General features: G+C 41.7%; 1 protein-coding gene across 5 annotated transcripts in view; it reads right to left on the minus strand.

Moving 5' to 3' along the window:
• COBL (cordon-bleu WH2 repeat protein) overlaps nt 1–22,873 on the minus strand; it is a 163,572-nt gene that overhangs the window by 44,293 nt on the left and 96,406 nt on the right. For 4 of the 5 annotated variants that reach the window (XM_066627784.1, XM_066627783.1, XM_066627782.1 and 1 more), the window contains 2 exons: nt 9,743–9,863; nt 562–732 (listed from right to left, as the gene is read on the minus strand). In XM_066627784.1, the coding sequence (XP_066483881.1) occupies nt 562–732; nt 9,743–9,863 (292 nt within the window). The remainder of the gene's footprint in view (nt 1–561; nt 733–9,742; nt 9,864–22,873) is intronic. The other variant, XM_066627786.1, reaches the window with a different exon arrangement.

The raw sequence follows: 22,873 nt of genomic DNA on the forward strand, positions 1-22,873 counted from the left end.
GTACAGATATAATTCCAATGATCCTGTACATACATATAGACATACATATTCTATTTTAAAATGATGAAAATGCGATTAAAACTGTACAGTACTGGTTCCGATAAATACTGTTGTACAGGCATAATAATTGAGATGGCTTTGAAAAAGGCACAGTCTTTCAGCATTCTGAAAACACTAGATTGAATGTGTGCTGTTAAGTACCATATCTCAGAGGAGTATCTTTATGACAGGTAGACTGCAAAATTCATTGAAAGGGAGAGAAATACAATCAAGTTAAATGAAACAAAGACAAAATAATGAACCTCACCCTTTCAGCATGCGAATGCATGATGCATCATAATTTAGTGTTCTTTGAAAAGTTACAGATGATTCAATCAGTAAAGACACCACATCATTTAATCCCCATATTAATTAGCCAGGTTAATATAATGCAGTGAATATTTCAAAAAGGAGACAAGTTAGAAAGGAAAGCATGTATGACTGGAAAGAGAACAGAGGAAAGTCTGGAAAAAGCCCCCATTTGCTGCCACAGAAGAGAAATATACAATTGTTCAAACATACGTTTAAGTACCAGCTTGGTTGAGTCTGTAACATCTGCTCCACTGTACAATACAGTTGGGTCCATAGTATCTCTGTCAGGAGGAGGGTATGGTGGGGGTGGGGGAATCACTAAATGGGGTGGACCACGCGTATTGCCCCTACGAGGCTTTTGTGGCACATGCCGTCTGTTACCTACAGGGGAATCAATTGGAATTTACTAGTTACTTTTGTCATTAAGTCAAGTATGTACTGTTTTAACTTTGCTTTAATGTATGTATTAGTCTATTTCTTTCCCAACACCACCCCTAGCTAGTGTCTGGAAAATGGGATATCTCCCAATACTCTTTATTGATAACTAATGAATGGTTTTTCATAAATGTGAATATGGATGCTGGACACAGGAAAATCGGTTTGTCACTATCAATGCATTTTCAAGATCATCTAAGACTCAGCAGCATGCTTAGATAATAGCATAAGAGATCACCACATCATGTACAATTGCTTACTTGAAATAGTCTTTTCAGTTTTAAGTAAGAGAAATAGCCCATATTTATCCCACTGTATCATATTTTATTGTCTTCTCTGCCTGACTTCTTCAAAGACATATTGTCTTTGGTACAAAGACAAGACCACCACCCCCAAATCACACTCTCATATGAATGACACTAAAGCTTGCCTACACTTCTACAAAATGTTATGGAACTGACACATGGGTTTAAGCCAGTGGTCCCCAAAATTATCTGGGTCATGATGTCCCTGCAGCCTTTTCTTCCTGACTCAGCTGTGAACTGCCATCTTGCATCTCATGAAAACTCATGAGATCCAATATGGAAGCACCCAAATCCCACAAGATCTCATGAGATCCAGGATGGAAATGCCCAAATCTCACAAGACTTTGTGAGATCCAAGATGGTGGCGCTCAGGAGAACAGGTAGGAGGTGCCACTGGGGAAATCCCATGGCCCCTTTGTAAGTGTGTCGCAACACCCTAAGGCAGGGGTGCTCAATAGGTGGATCGCGATCTACCAGTAGATCGCGAGGCAAAATGAGTAGATCGCGGAGTGCCGACCCCCCCCTTCAGGTGCCTCTGGGAGGAAACGCCGGGAGTAAGCCCCATTGTACTCAATGGGGCTTACTCCCAGGTAAGTGTGGCTAGGATTGCAGCCTCACAGCCTAATCCTAGGCATGTCTACTCAGGAGTAAGTCCTGTTATACTCAGTGGGGCTCAAGGTACACCAACATACATTGTACACATAAATGTTATATGTTATGATGGCGCGAACATTGTAAAAAAAACTCTGGTAGATCTCCGGGCCTTGCTGGGTTTCAAAGTAGCTCTCGAGCCAAAAAAGTGTGAGCACCCCTGCCCTAAGGTGTCTTTGAGAACTTTGGGAATGCACACTTTGTAAATCTCTGGTTTAAGCCTATGTAATTTCACTGAATCTTTTGTAATGTATTCCTGCCAATGTACAATTCTATTTGTACCACTATCAAAATTTTATTTATTACATTTATAACTTGCTCTTCCTCCAAGAAGATCAGGGTATAATATATGGATTCCCCCAACACACTCTATTCTCACAACTATACAACATAATCAGGGAGCTTCTTGGATTAGAATCCAAGCCTTCTCAATCCAATGCTCTATATCACATGATGGGCCACCAGACATCACTGGTTGTCTTTCATCCAACTTGGCTATACAATGACATATGTTATCAGGAGACAGAAATAACTCCCAGTGTCACCAGCAAACATACTGAGGTTGCATTGAACATGAAGGGAACATGAAGTTTCTGACAACCACAGTGACTAAAGGGATTACAAATTTTCTGAAAACGGGAAACAAATATTCTTCCTTGAGGATCTAAAGAAGTCAGCAGTGTTTTCTATTAAAACCTTTACACACTCAAGGAAGAATGGGGTGGTTCAAATGATACTGTCCAATCACTAGTTGTCCACCATGCAAAGAGGAGAGTGAGTGCGCAACTCCTGCTCCCGACACACAGTTCCACTTCATATAATCACATGGAAGTAGACCACTTGAACGGCTCACACACAAAATTTAGGCACTGAACACAGTGTGTAAATTGTGATCCAGAAAACCTGCAGTTATGCAAGGTTATGCATAACAGTTATGCAAAGCGGAATGACATGCCAGGAGGTGGTGGGACATGCATCCTCACACTCTTTATCACATAACGAGTGAGGCAGTTTGGCATATTGCAGGAATCAGCCCACTGCATTGTGGTGAAGGAGGGCAGTTTTCAGAAAACTGGTAATCTGTTGAACCGCTGTGGATATCATAACCTGACTATTCTCACCCCTACCACTACATTTACTATTGGTACTGGGATTTATTTGTTATCTTCTGATAAATGTCAGGGACAATGTAAAGGAAGACAGAAAATTATAGTTACCATTGCTAGAACCATTAAAAGGTTACACCTTTTCTTATGTGACATTTTCTATACTGTATCTGAAGGGATGTATTTTTGCTTTATGTAGAGGATTGTCAATAATTTTGTCATGTAATAGTTTGATAAATGAATGTTCATGTCTAAAAAAACAAAAGAAGATCTCAAAGGTGCAGGGCATGTCACAGGATAATGGACTCTTGTTGCTACTTAAATACTGGGCCATTAAATATGAAGCATTTAGTGAGCATAAATGTAGAAATAAAGCCAAGAGGTTTCTTCTAAATGGGTGACATTTGAATGTAAGCAATTAGACATGACTAAGTGTTCATTTATGTTATCACATATGCATGTCTTGAGTGCTTTATGAATGTGCAAAGACATAAAATAAACTCTTAAACGCATCACATAACCTTTAACATGGTTCTCTTAATGTACTGGTTAATTACTTCTGATGGGTATGACTTATTTCATAGGTTTCAAAAATCAATCAAAAAGACAGCTTGCTAAGGATATGACCAAACATAACTCCAACTGTTCTCAACAAGATTTTCAACAGACAATGCTTGTTGAATACTTGAAGGAGAAAATGGGAATTACTTACCTGTTCTGGGGAGAGAAAGTGGAGCATTCCTGACCCTTCAGGAGATGCCCCACCACTAGGAGGCAGGGTCAATCCAAAGTGTTGTCTCCTCCTGCTGTAGAAGACATCCTGCCCCCAGACTCTCCTGGCAGTGGCATAGCTTTCTTTTTTTTTTAACACTTTCCTCTTCCATACAAGGCACCCTTCACGGCTTTTGTCATGGCCTTGGATCAGCACTGCTCATGAGGGAGGACAGCGTTCCACCTCACAAAAACTGAGGCTGCTGGAACCAAGCAGTGGAGAGGCTGGGTTGGTCACTTTGACCTGGGTCATTCATATTCCTGGGCTTGCCATGTTCTCCCTCTCTCTTCTTCTCCTTCTGTCTCATGCAGTTGGCACAGTGCGGGCACAGCACAAGACAGGGGACATTGCACTCTACCCAACTCCACCCAGTCCATGGAGGCATAGAGCAGTGGTTCCAAAACTGTGAGCCATAGCTCCCTGGGGAGCTGTGGAAACCAGCCAGGGGAGCCACGGTAAAAAAAACCCGCTGCCCTATACTATGTATACAATTATAGGCCTAAGGGGGAGCTAAGGCCAATGGCCCAGTACATCAAGGAAGATGCCAGTCAAAAAATTTGGGAACCACTGGCATAGGGTAAGAGAAGACTGCAGCTGGGGTACATCGGGCAAGGTCCCTGTGAGTAAGAGTGCCGAATGTGCAGGCTTGCCAGACCGTACCAAGCCGACCAAGAAGGGCAAGGTGGGTTAGGGAGTTCTGTGACTCTCCTACAACTTTGCCACCACGGTTGTGATCTGAGTGTGGCAAAGCAGAGCCCTCCAGGTCTGTTGCACTGGCAGGGCTGGGTACATGGAAGTGCTGGTGAAATGGTTGCCATGTTTCCCAGAAAAAAAAAAAAACACACTGAAAGAGCACCAAGACTACTGCTGGGTGCCTTCCTGCCTGCCTGTCTCACCTATCAGGAGCCCCTGCCAAGCCTAAGCATGTGGGCCACAGCCTGCTCTTGTGCAGTAGCACAGGGGAGCTTGTAGGTTGCAGTTGCTGAAGAGAATCTGCCGGAGAGAGCCCACCTTTGCCTGTGTGAGGCCTGAGTCCTGACTAAGGATGCAGGGAGAGAAAAGGGTGAAGAGAGAGAAAGAAAATAAAGATAAAACACTCAGCTACAGAGCTCAGAGGATTAGTGTCTTGCCCTAGTAGAGGCAGGCCCAGTCTGGGGGTGGTATGACTTCTACAGCAGGAGGAGACAATGCTTTGGATTGGCCCTGCCTCCAAGTGGTGGGAGAGGCAACTCCTGAAGAGTCAGGAATGCCTCCCTTTCTCTACTAGAGAATGCATTTTTTTTTTGTCTTGGATTTATGTACACATTATAATTCCAGGCACCAGCTAACTGTGCCCATACAATCACACTGGATACATGTGCAAGTGTTGTATGAGTGTATAAGAAAAAAGCATCCGAGCAGCATGACCAGATGTCATCATAACCAGAAACAAGGACAAGACACCCCAAATGTAGGACATCCAAGAAAAATGTAGGACATGACAAAATGAAAGCTAAAAACACTTGTACATTGATTTTATATGTTTAATTTAAACACTATATTACAGGCATGCCCCCATATCTGCGGGATCCCCCTGCGGATATGGAAACTGCAGATATGGGGGATGCTATAAAAATAGGGACCCCTGTGCTCCCCCCCAGCTCAGCCATTACCTTTGAATTTCCCAACAGCTGTGCAGGTGTGTTCTTCCTTTAACTTAAACAGAAGGTTGGACTTGCAGACTATCAGTCTGCCACTAGAGGAAGTGCAGGCAACAGCCTGCACATGGAGTCTTCTGTTTAAGTTAAAGGAAGGAAACCCCCGTGCAACCATCAGGGGATTAAAAACAAAAACAAAACTAATGACTGAGTGGTGGGGGCTAAACTGCAGACGAGGGTCTCCCTGTGCACCCCTTACCTTTCTTTTTGTATCGTGGCGCTGGCAATTTTGGTCTTTCTTCCTTTAACTTGCTTAAACAGAAGACTGGACTTTGCAGGCAATCAGGCAATAGCTTGCATGTGGAGTCTTCTGATTAAGCAAGTTAAAGGAAGGAAGACCAAAGCTGCCAGTGCCATGATGCAAAGAGAAAGGTAAGGGAGTCCCCTCTCTGTAGTTTAGCCCCCCCCCCGTGCTGCCCCACGCAGCCATTACCTTTCTCTTTCAATCTCCAGATGGTTGCACGAGGGTTTTCTTCCTTAAATCTACTTAGGCAGAAGACTGGACTTGCAGGCTATTGTTCTGCTGGAACAGGTTTAAGGAAGAAACACCCCCCCCCCCCGCGCAGCTGTCCAGAGATTTGAAGACAGGGATGGGAATTAGAGTCAATGACTTGGTCTCAAGTTGTGAAAATTCGCTTTTTTGAGTGACTCATTGACTCGTGAGTCATGCATGTGCAAGACTCTGAAAAACACTTGAGCCAGGGGCCCCCTGACTCAGCACTTGCCTCCACATGTGCAGACTCAAGTCTGCCTGTGCCTGGGTGTGCTTGCTTACTGCTTTCACACGTGAAAAACCTCATGGGGCCAGCATTCCAACCACGTGAGTAGCAGGAAGTTCCAGCCACAAGGCACGGAAGGGTTAATATTCACTTTTGCAGAGGGCAGGAGGGGGGAGGCGGGAGTGGGTGTCTGATAAGAAGGAAGGAAGGAACCGATGATCATTGGATTTTTGGCTGAAGAAGGGCAGGAGGAGGAGCCCAATGAGTTTCTTGACTTATAATTGGCTGCAGAAGCCCAGGGAGGGGGTGGGAGGCAGTTTGTAGTGATCACACTTGCCAACCGCATGGCATGGCTGCTGTAAGCTCCGTTGTTACTTGGGAGGAGGGAGCCTCATTGAATGACCAGCTACAGTGGGACTATTTCTGAATAGAGCTGCCAAGGATTGGGTTGTCCTGGTAAGCCTAGCAACTGCTGCAAGTGACCTTCCTCCCTCTTGCAGCTTCTGTCCCCACTTTCTTGCAGTCCCTTTCAACCCTCTTTATAGATGGGATGGGGCAGCAGGGGAATCTTTAAAGTGAACTCATACACAGAGAGAGAGAGAGAACCTGGCTGCAGCCCCGTTTTTTCCTCATTAGGCTTCTTAAAGGGTGGGGCAACTCAACTCTTTTTGAGTCACTAAAGGGTGACTCAGAAAGTGCCCCTGTTATAATTCTTTTTTGAGTCGAGTCACAGGAGGCAGTGACTCTAGACTCAACTCGAATCAAGCCCCACTGGATTTTCCCATCCCTGTTCAAAGACAAAGGTAATGGCTACATGGGGGTGGGGGTGGATCCCATACCGGCGGATAACTGAAACCATGGATACAGGATCCACAGATGTGTGGGCACACCTGTACTAATTATTAAATTGAAAACTGTATTAGTAAACCGTATTAGTAATTTTTAAAACAACCACAATAAAAAAACCAAAAAAGAAACTACCACCACCAAACTAAACCTTCAAAATAATGCAGTGACAACTTTCCCAAATTATGACATCTCTATGTCACACAAGCCCTGCAAAATTGATAACAGAGGAAGATATTCTCGTTTACAAGCCCCTTTGGCCTCCTAATGTGCGGACACTTTATTCTCTTCCTCCTGGAGAGCTGAAAGGATGGGCAACACAAGGCCCCTTACTGTACACTTTGCAGGTTACACAGCAATATAAAAGTGAGCTCTGGCACCTTGGTATTTACATTCCCACATTCCCCTTCAGGTCAGTCCAGCAAATCCTTCTCATCTAGTTCCAGCCAGAAATGTGTGCAGATCCATCTTCCCTCCCCCTCTCCTTTTTGAAAACTTCTTTCAGACATCATGTGGAGAAGCTGGAGTCATGTGTACAAACACCTAATCTGCATCATTTCAAGAAGCTAAAATCATACCATGTATATGAGAGAGAAGTGGGATTATCTGCTAGGACCAGAGACCTACTGAGCACCCTCCCACACGACCTTTCTTTCTTTCTTTCTTTCTTTCTTTCTTTCTTTCTTTCACTCACTCACTCACTCACTCACTCACTCACTCACTCACTCACTCAGGGCACAATCCTAACCCCTTCTGTCAGTGCTTTCCAGCACTGACATAAGGGCAATGCAGCTCTGAGATAAGGGAACAAACATTCCCTTACTTTGAGGAGGCCTCCGTGAGTGACACCCAACTGCAGGATGCAGCACATGTCCCATGGGCACCACTATGCCAGTGCTGGAAAGCATTGACATAAGGGGTTAGGATTGCGCCCTCACTCACTCAAAACAGGCATCAAGCCTTCTTCCCTCCTGTGCACGAAAAAATCTTTACAAAGCTGGGAAACAGCTTGCACTCACCCCCAAACTAACACTGGTCCTCAGCAACAGCCTCCGATGACCTTGCAATGGGCATGCGTGCCACTCAGTTCACAGGGGAAAAGTGAAGGATACTCAAGCACGTTTTGCTCAGTCGGCTTCGTGCCCTTCTCTCCTGCGCCAGGCTGTGTCACATGACTATCAGGAGATTGTTATGATTGGACCCTAAGCTGGGATGCTAACAACAGGAGTCTGAGCTCATTGGAGAAGGCTGCATGCGGGGAGGGGCTCAACTCACATTGGAAAAAAAACCCGAATGGAGGACACAGAAGCATATTTCCCAGACTCTCAGACAAAAGGCTGAAATCCCAGACAATGTCTGTGAAAATCCAGACATCTGGTCACCCTGCATCAGAAGAGCCTTGTTGGACTGGTCCCAAAAGGTCTATCCAGCATTCTTTTTCCAATAGAGATCTGCCAGGTGCTTCTGAGACAAATTTGGCATGAAGGCCATCGCTCTCTGCTAGTAGGACACAAATGACAAAAAGTCCTGCTAACTTTATATATAACCAAGTCCAGGTATCCCAACAATCTTAACATTAAAAAAAACATAACAGTTAATAATAAATGCTGATGCAACATTTGCACATGTATCCTTTAATCACTGATCACGATAGTCATGGGAAGAAACTTAGTGCATGAATCAGTCTTCTATCTGTGAGAGAATGGTAGAGTAGGCTGATGATATATTAAATAAGGAAAGGGTTTTATAACACCCTTATTGCTTTGTTTTGTAACATTAACAGAGATTCATCTGAAAACAAACTGAATAAGACAATTGCATTTACACAGCCTATCAACATAAAATAAGGGTGAATATAAATGAATATATGCATAATTAAAATAAGTGGTTTATTGAGTAACCATAATTAAAATAAGAATCATGGCTTCAGATAGCATGACTCAGCCAAAATTAAACTCTTTTAAATCTTTTTAATTTCAGTGGTTTCAAGCTAAATGAAAGCTCTTTCACTGAAATCAAAGGGACTTAACAGTGCTTAACTCTGGATCAAACTCATCCCATGTTGGGAGGTGTCGACATTTTAAAAATTACTGTCAATGACAGTTGGCTTACTCCTACCACTTGGTAACCTACTCAGTCTCAAGGCATGGTCTATCAACTCCTATTGATTTCAATGGAAGAGTTAATTATATCCCTTAATCTCTCCCAATGAAAAGCGATTTAACTTTGTGAGGCTCATACCCTACGCTGTAAAGTAGTTGTTGATCAATGGTACAGAGGAAGAGCAAATATTTGCTGCATCTTAAAATTCTATTATTTAACACATAAAAATATCATATATAGCAGGGAGAGCCAAACAGCAGTTCATGATCCACATGTAGCTATGACAAAAAATGTGCAGCTCATGGAAATATGTTGGCTAAGCTTATTTTTGCATCAAAATTAGTATAAAGGGTAAAATTAAAAAAAAATTCAAGCTAATTTTTTACTGGATATAAACTGAGAGTCCACTGGATTAAAATATGTTTAATGTTCATTGTGAGTAAATACATTTAAGAATTTAAATGTCATTAAATATTGTGGCTCTCAAACATCCGACGTTTATTGTATTATGTTAAGTGAGTTGGGCCAAGAGTGATATATACATCTTTACATCTTTCTCCAAGTTCATCAACCATCACTTAAAATATCAAATGATTTGTTATTTCCAGACTTTCATTCTGTCAGATTTATAATTTTCCAGATTACATAATGTCATGTCTATGGACAAATTTTTTAGTATTACTACCAACTATCTAAACAAAATGCACACCAGAATAAGGCACATGCACTGAGTTCAGCAGACAAAACCAATTCTTACCAACTGTGCTTTTCCTCTTGTCTTCCAAATCTTCTGTCCTGCTTGGCATTAGCGGAGTGGGAGGGGGAGGGGCACGCCTCTTTTTCTTTTGTAACTCATTTTGTGATGAGCTTTGGGACATCTGATGAAGGGGGATAAATTAACGATTTTAATTATATGGACAGTTTGAAGAGTCAAGCATACCGAATACTAGCAGATTATTATTTTTTTTAATAATATATTACTTGAAGGCTATAAGTGCCACAAAATGAGGTTTCATTGCCAAATTTTCACCTTTTTGAATAAATGTTAATACAACTGCTAGTGAAGTAGTGGAGACCCTTATGTTGCAAAACAAACACTCCCCATAACCCACCCCAAGCATTAGCCATCAGTTGCTCTTTCCAGAATGACCATGAACAAGGGAGAAAGGATGAAAGAGATTTCCTTCCTAAGAGCCAACACAGTTTGGCACACTGGCTTTGTTTATACTTTTGCTATTCCAGGCTCCAACCTGGAAATTTTAAACTAGCAACATTTGACAAAGACATCAAGTTTATGGAAACTTCAGGGTTTAAACTGTTCTCTTGTGATCTTTGCTGCATAAACTCCTATATATGGTACAGAGAATAGATAGTAATTATAATTAGCTTTTTGTACATATTTTAAATCAGTTTTTCTCAAACTATGCGTCAGGATCCACTAGGTGGGTCGTGAGCCAATTTCAGGTGGATCCCCATTCATTTCAATATTTTATTTTTAATATATTAGACTTGATGCTACCGTGGTATGTGACTGAATTTGGGGAAATGCATTATAGCCAGAATACTTGATAACTGTACTGACTAGAAAATACAAACACGAAAAAAAAATCACCACTATCTCAATCAACAAATCTAAAATCACAGCCAATAAGCCCACTCTTCACCCAATAAACTCCCTTACCTGATTACATAAGAACATAAGAACAGCCCCACTGGATCAGGCCATAGGCCCATCTAGTCCAGCTTCCTGTATCTCACAGCGGCCCCACCAAATGCCCCAAGGAGCACACCTGATAACAAGAGACCTGCATCCTGGTGCCCTCCCTTGCAACTGACATAGCCCATTTCTAAAATCAGGAGGTTGCACATACACATCATGGCTTGTAACCCATAATGGATTTTTCCTCCAGAAACTTGTCCAATCCCCTTTTAAAGGCATCCAGGTCAGATGCCGTCACCACATCCTGTGGCAAGGAGTTCCACAGACCAATCACACACTGAGTAAAGAAATATTTTCTTTTGTCTGTCCTAACTCTCCCAACACTCAATTTGAGTGGATGTCCCCTGGTTCTGGTGTTACGTGAGAGTGTAAAGAGCATCTCTCTATCCACTTTATCCTTCCCATGCATAATTCTGTAAGTTTCAATCATGCCCCCTCTCAGGAGTCTCTTTCCTAGGCTGAAGAGGCCCAAATGCCGTAGCCTTTCCTCATAAGGAAGGTGCCCCAGCCCAGCAATCATCTTAGTTGCTCTCTGTTGCACCTTTTCCATTTCCACTATATCCTTTTTGAGATGCAGCGACCAGAACTGGACACAATACTCCAGGTGTGGCCTTACCATAGATTTGTACAACAGCATTATAATATTAGCACTATCTCCACACTTTCAGTTGATTTGCACGTGTAAGCTTGATTCTAACTGCCAGATGGTTCATACTAAGTTGAACTACTAAGTACTACTAAGAGCTACTAAGTTGTAAGGAAAAGTACTGTATCCAATTGACACCAATCTCCTTTCTTGAACAGGACCTCTGAAATAATTCTAGCTAAGTCATTACGTTTTTAGTTCTTGATATTGGAGATCAGCAAGGCAAGACTAGATAGGATATGGGATCAGAACCAGAGTTCAAAACCCTACTCAGGCATGATGAAGATCTCTTAGTTGAGTAGGACACTACCTCTCAGCCTAGCCTCTTACACTAGGCTGAGAGATAGTGTATCAAGTATGCTGCCTTGATACAAATATATAGGATGAAAATATAATAAGTCAATAAAATGAAAAACAATGTCTGCCAAGAGTGTTCCAGTGTCTTGGCTCAGTCTTGTCAACTACAACTTTCTCTTGAAAACTTTTGCATTTTATTGTAAACTGTCTAGAAAACCGTAAAGGCAAGATACAAAACTTTGAAAAAATAAATAAAAATCCTGGCTAATTCAATTACCATTTTTAAAAAGCATAAAAATGGCTTAAAAATAATTTAATCCCAATCAGTAATGTTTCATAAGAATTGTTCACCCCATTGATCCAGTTAAAATCCAGATTCAGACTTGAATTAGCACTCATATACATATCTTTGGTTCGACCATCACAATTACTTCTAGTAACTGCTCCATCTGCAACCACAAGATTTTCTTTACGTGATGGGGTGGGGAGGAGGGTAGATCAGGCCCAGAAAGGAGATGGTATCAGCAGCAATGGCACACACCAATATCCTACCCCCAGTCCCGATCTCAATCCCCTGGCCCAGGTCCTTGTGGACTAGTGCCAGTGTTATAGCTGGCACAGGTCCGAGTAGACCTAGTGGACTGGCTCAGGGTTACCCCAGGGCAAGGGACCAAATGTTCCCTTACCATGAAGAGGCCTCCAGAGGCCAACTCCCCAACAAAATACAGTGCACTGCATTGACACAGCTGTATAACCACATGGGGAGTTAAGTAGGATTGGGCTGTTAGCCATGATCAATATGAGTTCTACTCATTTCAAAGTGGCACAGCAACAAATTTAGGTTTGCCACCAACCCGGTGTACACTTGACATGAAGCAGTAAGCACCTTGAAATCCCTGATGGGTATATATGCATAATGCACATACTTTTAAATACTTATGGATCACATTTACACATTAGTTTTCTAAGTTCAAATAGAAAGTTAGAGATAAGTAAACAAATAATGCACAGTCCAATTTTTTCCCCAAATGCACTCAAAATCCATAGGCGGCTACTCATCTTTTATCTGTGAAGTTGTATTCTTAATTGCATCTCATACAGATGACAAAACAATTTCACGTTTTGAAGAAAACGATAAAGACAGTGAATGCAGCATTTCAGTAACTGAGGTTGGACCAATCACCCTTGCATCCCACACACAGTTCATGATACTGTAAGCTAAGTGCTACATACTCACAAACATGGAGAAGAAGTTAAAAAGCTTACTTAAAACCAGCAATAAAAGTCTATAAAAATGTGTATAGTTCAAGACTGGGTCACAGAATTGGTGGAACATGGTTTGCTAATGTCAACCTTGGTAATTCTAGAAGGCTAAACATAAATGGCAAAAACACAAAGAACATTGTGTTTCTGTTTCACATTGGCGTATAACACAACAATAGAAGTTGAAAATAATTTGTTATGGCTGGCTGCTTCTTTTATAAAGAAATCAAGCCTTAACAATATTATCTGAAGCAATTTCCCATCCAAACTTTGTTATAAACACCCCTTGCTGAGTGCATCAGATTCTTTGCTGTTCTCAGCATTCATTTTATTTTGGGGTGGCCCTTTAAAGAAAGATTCCTGTCTTCCTTATTAGGTGAGTTTCTCATTGAGTGTCACACCACCATCACTTTTGAAGACATGATTTAAATATTTTATTTGAGATAAATTACTTCTTCATACATTACATTTTAAAGCATATATCTAAAAATTTGAAATATGAATCTGGGCCTGTTCCACCACTATTCCTAACCAGCCCAACGCAGAGAGAAGAAGCCAGGGAAAACATGTTCATCCCCAACCCAGCACTTCATCACATAGCCATTCAGGGACATCATTCAGCACATGAATTAAAATCTCCTTTAAGTACTATCTATGCCCCTGCCCATTGCTCGCCATACTATTTGACACCAGAAATGTTCAAAAGGTATACTTGGGCTGCTTGCTGTACTGCTTAAAATGCTAAAGTACACACACTCATGGCTTTATAGTAAGGGAAAAGCTTAGTCTTTCCAACTACCCATCCTAGCAGACAGTACTGGACAGATGAACCAACAGCCTGATGTTATATAAGCTTCACATATTCATCTCCTATTCCGAGCCTTTGTCATGCACATACAGTATTTTACCCTTTGGCTGAATGTGTCAGACAGGAAATGGTATCTATAAACAAATTGCCCGTGTTCAGTTACTAAAATAGCTACAATTTCCTCTCTGCAAAATCTCAGAATTAATCACAGGACTATTTCCACCCAAGGAAGTAACTGTGCAACACCAAATATTTTCACACGCATTGAAATGTGTAGACTACACAGGTCTGCGGATGTTTGTTTTGGCAGGGAAAAAAATTCAACTTCCTCAGTTTTTCCAAATTCAAAGTAGCCCTCCTTTTTGCAATATTCATTTAGACAAAATGGAAGAAACTCCAAACGTTCAGAAAACTTCCATAAATCATGTTCTATTTGGATCCCCATTTAAAATGCATCTAACAATACTTGATGTTAGTGGGGAAGAAAGAGACATAAAAAAATACATGGTTCAACAACACATGGTTCCAATGTTAAATTTTCTTCATACTTAACTGATTAGGTGAGCTAGGATGTGAATGTCTCAACTAAAAAAGTGTATTAAAATAATATTGTATTATTATTTAAAATGTAATAAAATATTAAAATAAGGGAGTATTTTGGAGGTAGTGCAAAATAACCTGGAGGTAGTACAAATTAAGATGGGACATTTGGTTATTGCAGTCCAGACTAGAACTCCTCGTAATATACACCACACAGATCTACATAGCCACATCACGAATGAGTCCCATCATCACATAGAAATACTGTATTGTGATTGTGTGACTTCCCAGAAATGGAGAAAATCACTATTCCTCCATGAATGCGGATGCCAAACAAAAAACCTATACGTTTTCAGTGCATCTACATGTTCCCTAATTAAAAGTCACATTTTTGAAAATTTGTAAGCAGTTTTAAATAAGCCCACAAGCAGGAAAAAAAGGTATGCCTGTCTCTCCCCCCCCCCCAACTGCTTGCCTACAGCTTTTATTCACAGGCTTACTGCTGCTGAACCGGGAGGTAGTACAAATTAAGCCGGGACATTTGGTTATTGCAGTTCAGATTGTGATGCTTTAACAGCTGCTACTATTCTTAAGGAGAAAAGTAATCTTTTAGTGCTGCACCAAGGACAGGGTGGATTTCAGTGCTGCACCAAGTGCTGCACCAAGTGCTGCACCAAGGACAGGGTGGTTCAGTAGTACAAATTAAGCTGGGACATTTGGTTATTACAGTTCAGATTGTGATGCTTTAACAGCTGCTACTATTCTTAAGGAGAAAAGTAATCTTTTAGTGCTGCACCAAGGACAGGGTGGATTTCCACGTTGGATTGCATTCAGGAGTTTTATACCCAATTCACATCTCTCTGTGTGTATGTGTGCATGCGCACAGATGCAGGTGTGTGTATGCTGGAGTTACAAAAACTAAGTACAGTATTCCAGTTTAAATGGCAAAATATATGAGTGACATCCATTAGTTGTGAATGGTGCATGCAGTTTAAAAGTCTAAATCTACCTATAGTAAACAGGGAAGTAGCCTTTGGGAGAGAATGTAGCCTCTGATTTTATTTTGTTAGAGGAAACCCAGCCATCTAAATGCACATGCCCTTCACAAACCACACTGTTCATGTGTATTTTGCTATCTAATTTTGTCTTTGTATCATAATGTGAAGTGCACAGTGACCTGATGTCCTCTTTTTCCAGGACATGTGCTCTTTTTTAGCCTTGTGTCCTATCCTCCTTGTCTCTGTGAGCGGGCCCCTGCAGTCAGCACATAGCTTTCTTGAAATTAATAAATTATATGTAATACATTATATGTACTATAGTTTTTAATTTAATAATAAGTAATATAGTGTTTAAATTAAGCACATGAAATCAGTGAATGAATTAACCACATGAAACAAGTGATTTTAGCTTTTATTTTATCATGTCCTACAGTTTTCTTGGATGTCCTAACATTTTGGGGTGCTTTTGCGGTTATGGTATCTTGTTACCCTGGTCAAGTGTGAATCACCTCTTAGTGGTTTAAGCTCCACCTTTTGCTGGCCATATCCAATTACTTCAGTGGTCCCCAAACAAAAACACCTTACAGAACAAGTTGCATTAAAGTCACCTCAAATGTTTTTTTAAAATTAGTATTATTTTGTTCTCACAGGGCTAATCACAGATATTTTTCTGAGACAACAGGATTTCCACATGACAAAGTGCAGCGGGGGATTCAGCATCTTTTGTAGTTCTTGCTTGACGCAATACTATCCCTTCTAATGAGAGTACAAACCTAATAAGATCTCAGTATGCCCTATTTCTCTGACAACTCTGGCAGAGTTCAGTTTATTTACAGAACATTTCCATGCTGCCAAATAGGAAGGCTGCACAGAACAATATGTTCGGGTACTGATTATCTTGCCAGCTCTGAATGAAGCACTTGACAGGGACTACATGTGTAGGTCAAACACTTGTATCTTGAACTTGGCCAGATGGTTCATTATGGTATTATTCCCAAGACAGGTAGCAAAGTCAGCTGAGGAATACCTGGCAGCTGCTTCATGAACTGACAACCAACCGCAGTACTGAAAAAACCATGGCATGCTTCTGACATGGGGGGATACATCTTCTCACAATTACTCTGAAGTCAAGGCTCTAACTTTTCCATATCTGCCAGCAACTAAACACAGACTACTGACTGCTTCTTCCTTTTTCAAATGGGGGAACTCTGAATCAATTCTGGATTCATATATAATTATAGGCACTTGGGTGACAGGTCAAGAATCGGCTTTGTGGTGGAAAAAGCAAAAGATACTAGATGAAAAGATAAGTGGCTTCCTCTGACACATGCAGAAGCTCAAAGGAATCACAAACTTGATGACATATGTTGAATATGATTTTTAAAAACACAGAGTCTATGAGAAACATGCCCAAGTCTTTCACTAATATTGACTGAAATTCCATTCAGATACCTATGCAGCTGTGTGGAGTGGGGTTAAAGGGCAGATCATTTTGTATGGCTGGTGCAGAGCAGGGAAAATTTTCAGAACATGTCCCACCACCTTTGCCAAGGGAAAGGTGATGTAGACATTTTGAAAACCAATTCCAATAAATTCAAATTCTTCCAGATTTGGGGAAAAGAACACGGATCATTTCAGAGTTACTGCAGGATGAATGGGGAAGTATTTGCCCTTCTCTTCCTGCTGCTGAACTTCAGGTCCATCTGAACTTGTTCCACAAAGGGGTGTAGATCTTCTGTGAGTGAAATGGGCTTTGAGTGACCAAAAGTATGATCTGCTAAAGCAGGGGTGTCCAAAGTTTTTGGCAGGAGGGCCACATCGTCTCTCTGACACTGTGTTGGGGGCCAGGGAAAAATAATTAATTTACATTTAAAATTTGAATAAGTTTACATAAGTTTACATAAATAAATATATTAAAGATGAACTTATATGAATGAATGAAGGTCTTGCTATAACTCAAGGCCTATAAAAGGCCTTGCACAAAGCAAAGCTGGCCTTTCCTTTGCTGCCCCTACTGCATCACAGATGTGAAACAACAAGCAGTGGAGGGAGCCCTCATCCCACAGCTCACAGAGGTCAAACAGTCGCCCTCACTCTGACAGCAGTTGCATCGAGCTAGTATGGGCTCAAACAAATCTCCAGAGGGCCAGAGGCTCATTGGAGACTGGGGGCTCCCTGAGGGCCACATTGAGAGGCCTCGAGGGCCGCAAGTGGCCCCAGGGCTGGGGTTTGGGCACCCCTGTACTAAAGACTCAGAAGTATGGTTCTTTATTTGTTTTATACTTTTATAAAGTGACTTTTTGGTTTGGCATCCAAAGTGGTTTATAAATAAAAACAACAAAAATCACATGGGACAAAACAGAGCTCAGATAGGTGCTCGCTCCTTCAGGAAGAGATGGTATGTGCTCTCCTGGCCTAGGTTCTAACCTCTTCCTTCCTCTTTGGACTCACAGATCTAAGCAGCTTCTGTGAAAGTGGGGGAGGGTCAGCACTCTCAGGCCAGTGCTGGTCTCTCTAGGACTGGTCTAGGAGTTAATGGTATAAACTCCCCTTGCCTGGATCCCTCTTCTTCCTTCCCTCAGTTACTTTTTTGCCATATGAGCAGAGACTGAAAGATTTATGTGTGCGAGCGACAGGAAATATAGAAACCAAAATACAGGTTTCTTTCCTCACAAACCTTATAGTATTCTTTGAAAAGGTCAACAGGCATGTGGATGCGGGAGAACCCGTGGACATTATATATCTGGACTTTCAGAAGGCGTTTGACACGGTCCCTCACCAAAGGCTACTGAAAAAACTCCACAGTCAGGGAATTAGAGGACAGGTCCTCTAATTACACCAGTTTCTGGGTATATTTGGGGTGCTGATTCCAAAAATGGCATCCGTTTTGTCCTATCATGTCTAGTTTTGGAGATATAGTATAGCCTCATTAGTGAATGGTTCAAGCAGCTTCCTCATGAAGAAGCCATGGTGTAGGTTTCCTCATGAGGAAGCTGCTTGAACCATTCATTAAAGAGGCTATGCCTTGTCTCCAAAACTAGACAGGGCAAAACGGATGCCATTTTTGGAATCAGCACCCCAAATATACCCAGGAACTGGTGTAATGTTTAAGGAAGCAAAATGTGTGTTGGGCTGTGTTATTAGTGTGTAGTGTAGCTGAATTAAAAAGCAGAACTTCACCACTGCAAATCTTCCCCCATGAACCATAAGGTATACCTCTTCCCAGAACATGGTCTTGCTTTGGAATTGAAACCCAGAACTCTCACACCTAAATAGGTGCGAACCATGAAGCGTGACTTCCAAGATGTATATTGCATTCTCCAGTACTGCTTTATAAGTACTGTGCACAGGCTACCTGCACAGCTATCATGAGTCTAGTATCTTGTAGCTACTTTAGGAGTTTTCATTATAAAAGATGCAGAGTGTGTAAAAACAAAATGAAAAACAATAAAGCTATATGTGAAATCCAATATAACCTTACCTAGGCATATATAATCCAGATCATTCGTTACTGCATTTTCTTGTTATGCCCAAAGCTCTAAATATTTCATGGAAGTTTTGTCTGAAGGACTCTGGTTTTTAGAAAGACACTTAGGAACACTTAGACACTCAATCCTCTCCTGGATTAAGACCTGGTTGAAGACCAGGAAACAGAGAGTGGGTGTCAATGGGCAATTTTCACAATGGAGAGAGGTGAAAAGCGGTGTGCCCCAAGGATCTGTCCTGGGACCGGTGCTTTTCAACCTCTTCATAAATGACCTGGAGACAGGGTTGAGCAGTGAGGTGGCTAAGTTTGCAGACGACACCAAACTTTTCCAAGTGGTGAAGACCAGAAGTGATTGTGAGGAGCTCCAGAAGGATCTCTCCAAACTGGCAGAATGGGCAGCAAAATGGCAGATGCGTTCCAATGTCAGTAAGTGTAGAGTCATGCACGCTGGGGCAAAAAAAAATCAAAACTTCACATATAGGCTGATGGGTTCTGAGCTGTCTGTGACAGATCAGGAGAGAGATCTTGGGGTGGCGGTGGACAAGTCAATGAAAGTGTTGACCCAATGTGCAGCGGCAGTGAAGAAGGCCAATTCTATGCTTGGGATCATTAGAAAAGGTATTGCGAACAAAACAGCTAATATTATAATGCTGTTGTACAAATCTATGGTAAGGCCACACCTGGAGTACTGTGTCCAGTTCTGGTCACCGCATTTCAAAAAGGATATAGTGGAAATGGAAAAGGTGCAAAAGAGAGTGACTAAGATGCTTGCTGGGCTGGGGCACCTTCCCTATGAGGAAAGGCTACGGCGTTTGGGCCTCTTCAGCCTAGAAAAGAGACGCCTGAGGGGGGCATGATTGAGACATACAAAATTATGCACGGGAAGGATAAAGTGGAAAGAGAGATGCTCTTTACACTCTCACATAATACCAGAACCAGGGGACATCCACTCAAATTGAGTGTAGGGAGAGTTAGGATTGACAAAAGAAAATATTTCTTTACTCAGTGTGTGGTTGGTCTGTGGAACTCCTTGCCACAGGATGTGGTGATGGCGACTGGCCTGGATGCCTTTAAAAGGGGATTGGACAAGTTTCTGGAGGAAAAATCCATTAAGAGGTACAAGCCATGATGTGTATGCGCAACCTCCTGATTTTAGAAATGGGCTATGTCAGAAGGCCAGATGCAAGGGAGGGCACCAGGATGAGGTCTCTTGTTATCTGGTGTGCTCCCTGGGGCATTTGGTGGGCCGCTGTGAGATACAGGAAGCTGGATTAGATGGGCCTATGGCCTGATCCAGTGGGGCTGTTCTTATGTTCTTATGTTCCAAAACCATTTTAAGTTTAAAAGAAAAAAAGGTTAGAAAGATAGTTTTGTTTGAATTTCCCTCCCAAATAGCTAACAGAAAATGGGAGAAGATCTAGAGCACGCAGAAGGGCAACCTCCTGCCTATTCAAGTTCTGAGATTGGAGAATCTGGAGGAGACAGGAGTTGGAGTCATTTGGAGAAATATAGTGCGACCAATCAGTAAACTGAATCACCTAAACTGGATCACTAAACCGAATTGCTAAAATGAATCTACATAATCTGTGAATACCACTTATAATTAACCTCATGCTGCTGGAAAATTGAGTTTTCTCACTTAGCCCTCCACCCTTTGTTCTGACTGAGAACCAAGCTGAAGTGTGAACCAGGCACTGGGTTCGAGAAATTGCAAAAGTCCCTAATCCCTGAAAGCTCTGTGAAGTGCAGGGGCTTTGGCAAGATAAGGACTGGTGGCAGTGCAGAAACAATGAAGAGGGTCAACAACAGGTATCCCAGGGTCTCTGGACAGGAACCCCAAGAGCACCCCCCCCACACACACACACAGTATCCAAGGAAAAGGAATGTCATCTGTTGCTGTTGAAGCAACAGGCAAATTGATGTGATAAAGAGATATCTGAGTGCTTTAACTACCTTGCTTGTGCTGGAGGCCTGGGTTGCACAAGCAGTGTGCAATGGCTCGTTTCAATGCAGACAGGGTAAATGTGGCAGTGATATGTATGTACCAATTGGGCTCTCACAGTCAGTACTGAGGCGCCATGTATCAGTGCAGAACAGACAAGAGTTTGGCACAGTATTGGTCAGTTGCATCAGAACCCTGGTGAGTGGCAGTATCACATGGGCAGCTTCTGGAGGCTCAGCATTCATTGTGGAGGGTTTGCATCAAGTAAAGATCTCTCTCCTATGGACAATCAAAGCACTAATAGACTCACTTCTGTGTGGGGAATTCAGTGTAGTATCATATACAAACAGCAATCCTGTATTTTTTGGCAGCAGATGCAAGATTTCACACAGTGCTCTTTTGTTAAAGCATGCAGGACAACCATTGTTGCAATTTGAAGCCGGAACATTCCCCTTACGAATGCAGCACTTCTTAAACACTACCTACTATGCCATAGGCACATGAGTGGAGAAGAGGGAAAGAAGTCTCTCTTTTTTTTTTTCTTTCTTAAAATCCATGTGTAGAATGAAAGAAATTCAGAGGAGGAAACAAAAGAAAAAAAGAAAAAACCTAGCCACATGCAGGAAAACCTCAGTAAGATGAACTAACAACTTAGGAAAAAAGCTCTCAATAATGCTGCTGTAGTACTGCTCAGAAAAAGGTGTGACTCTAAGTCAAACAAAGGGAACAGCAATAATTCCTTCCTAAAGATCTCTAAAAAGGTCTGAGAATTTTCTGTACAGGCACAGAATCCCATCTGTGGAACTGCACAAAGACCACAAAGAAGAAAACCTCAGTGACTCTCAAATCACTTATACAACTAGTCAATTTTTTTAATTGGCTCACTATATTCAGACTATTACATACAGCTTGCACTCTACAACCATACATTGTCAACCACTGCGAATGTCCCTTGGGACAATCTGAGGATGTGTACAGTAAGAAGGAAGGATTTCTGTACCTCTCCATTTTGTCTTATGTTTAATTTGATTTGCTCTGCTGAAAGGATGGTTACCATGAGAAAAGACTAATGTCAAGAGGTTTGAACAAGTGACTTAAAATAGGTTCAAGTTTCTAGTGATCACATAAGTGGTTTGGACCACCTCTGTACCAAAATGCAGTTTTCCACCAGTACCTTAACTATTCAGATACTCCAGCAAAGCCCACACAACTACTGATGCATTTATTACACCCGCACACATTTTTCAAACACAGAAAATGTTCCTAGCTGCAACTGTCCTATCCTCAGTCTGAGGCTAGTTACAGCATGTGGATGAAGTCTCTTACATATGCATTATGTACAACTTCTGGCTTCTTCTGTGTAGGAGTGGTGGTTGATCATGAGGTACACTTGTACTTCACATTTAACCTATGAGAAGTTAAAATGTCACATTTTCTAGTCAATTTATCTCACTCCATATAAAGCACTGCATACAAAAATTACACTACTCAAATATTTATGTACCATATTTCAGCAAAGTGTAGGAGGCTTAAGCTTCTTTATACAGAAACTCTCACAACTGTTTTAACAGAATTGATAAGTAGGAGACAAAAACTCATAGTATAATGAATTATCAGGGGAAAGGGAGGACTTAAGTGAAATGGAAAATATCACTGCAACATTTTTTATAAGCTTCCTTTTAAAAATGTAACATTGGTGGTGCAACAACAAAACGATTAACCTCAAGAGAGGCCGAAAGGATGGGTGTGAATCTGGATAAGAACGACGGAAAGTAGACACCCGACACATTACACAGAATTATGTAATGTGCTAGCTGGAACATGTCCTGAGCTGACACTCTTCAAATATGTTCAAGAAGTCAATTCACAGACACAGCAGATATTAATATAAACCACTTGGCAGTTCCAGGCTTCAGTTGCTTTGCTGCTACCTGCATTCTTGCTCTGGATACACTGAGTGTAGATTTGGCTTTTAATACTAGGGTTCATGGGCACATGTACACAGACACGTACACACACACACGCACGCACCCTCTCTTACCTAAGTAATTTTATTTGGTTCTGCTCTCATTTCCACAATAACTCTTTCGCTTCCATTTTAGTCATTCAAGTTGTAAATGTGTCTCTTCTCAAATACTTCTCATGTGTAGTGAGTTTATTCCTTTCCTGCTGAGAATGGCTACCTTG

This window comes from Tiliqua scincoides, chromosome 5 (assembly GCF_035046505.1).
Source record: "Tiliqua scincoides isolate rTilSci1 chromosome 5, rTilSci1.hap2, whole genome shotgun sequence".
NCBI classification, from domain to species: domain Eukaryota; kingdom Metazoa; phylum Chordata; class Lepidosauria; order Squamata; family Scincidae; genus Tiliqua; species Tiliqua scincoides.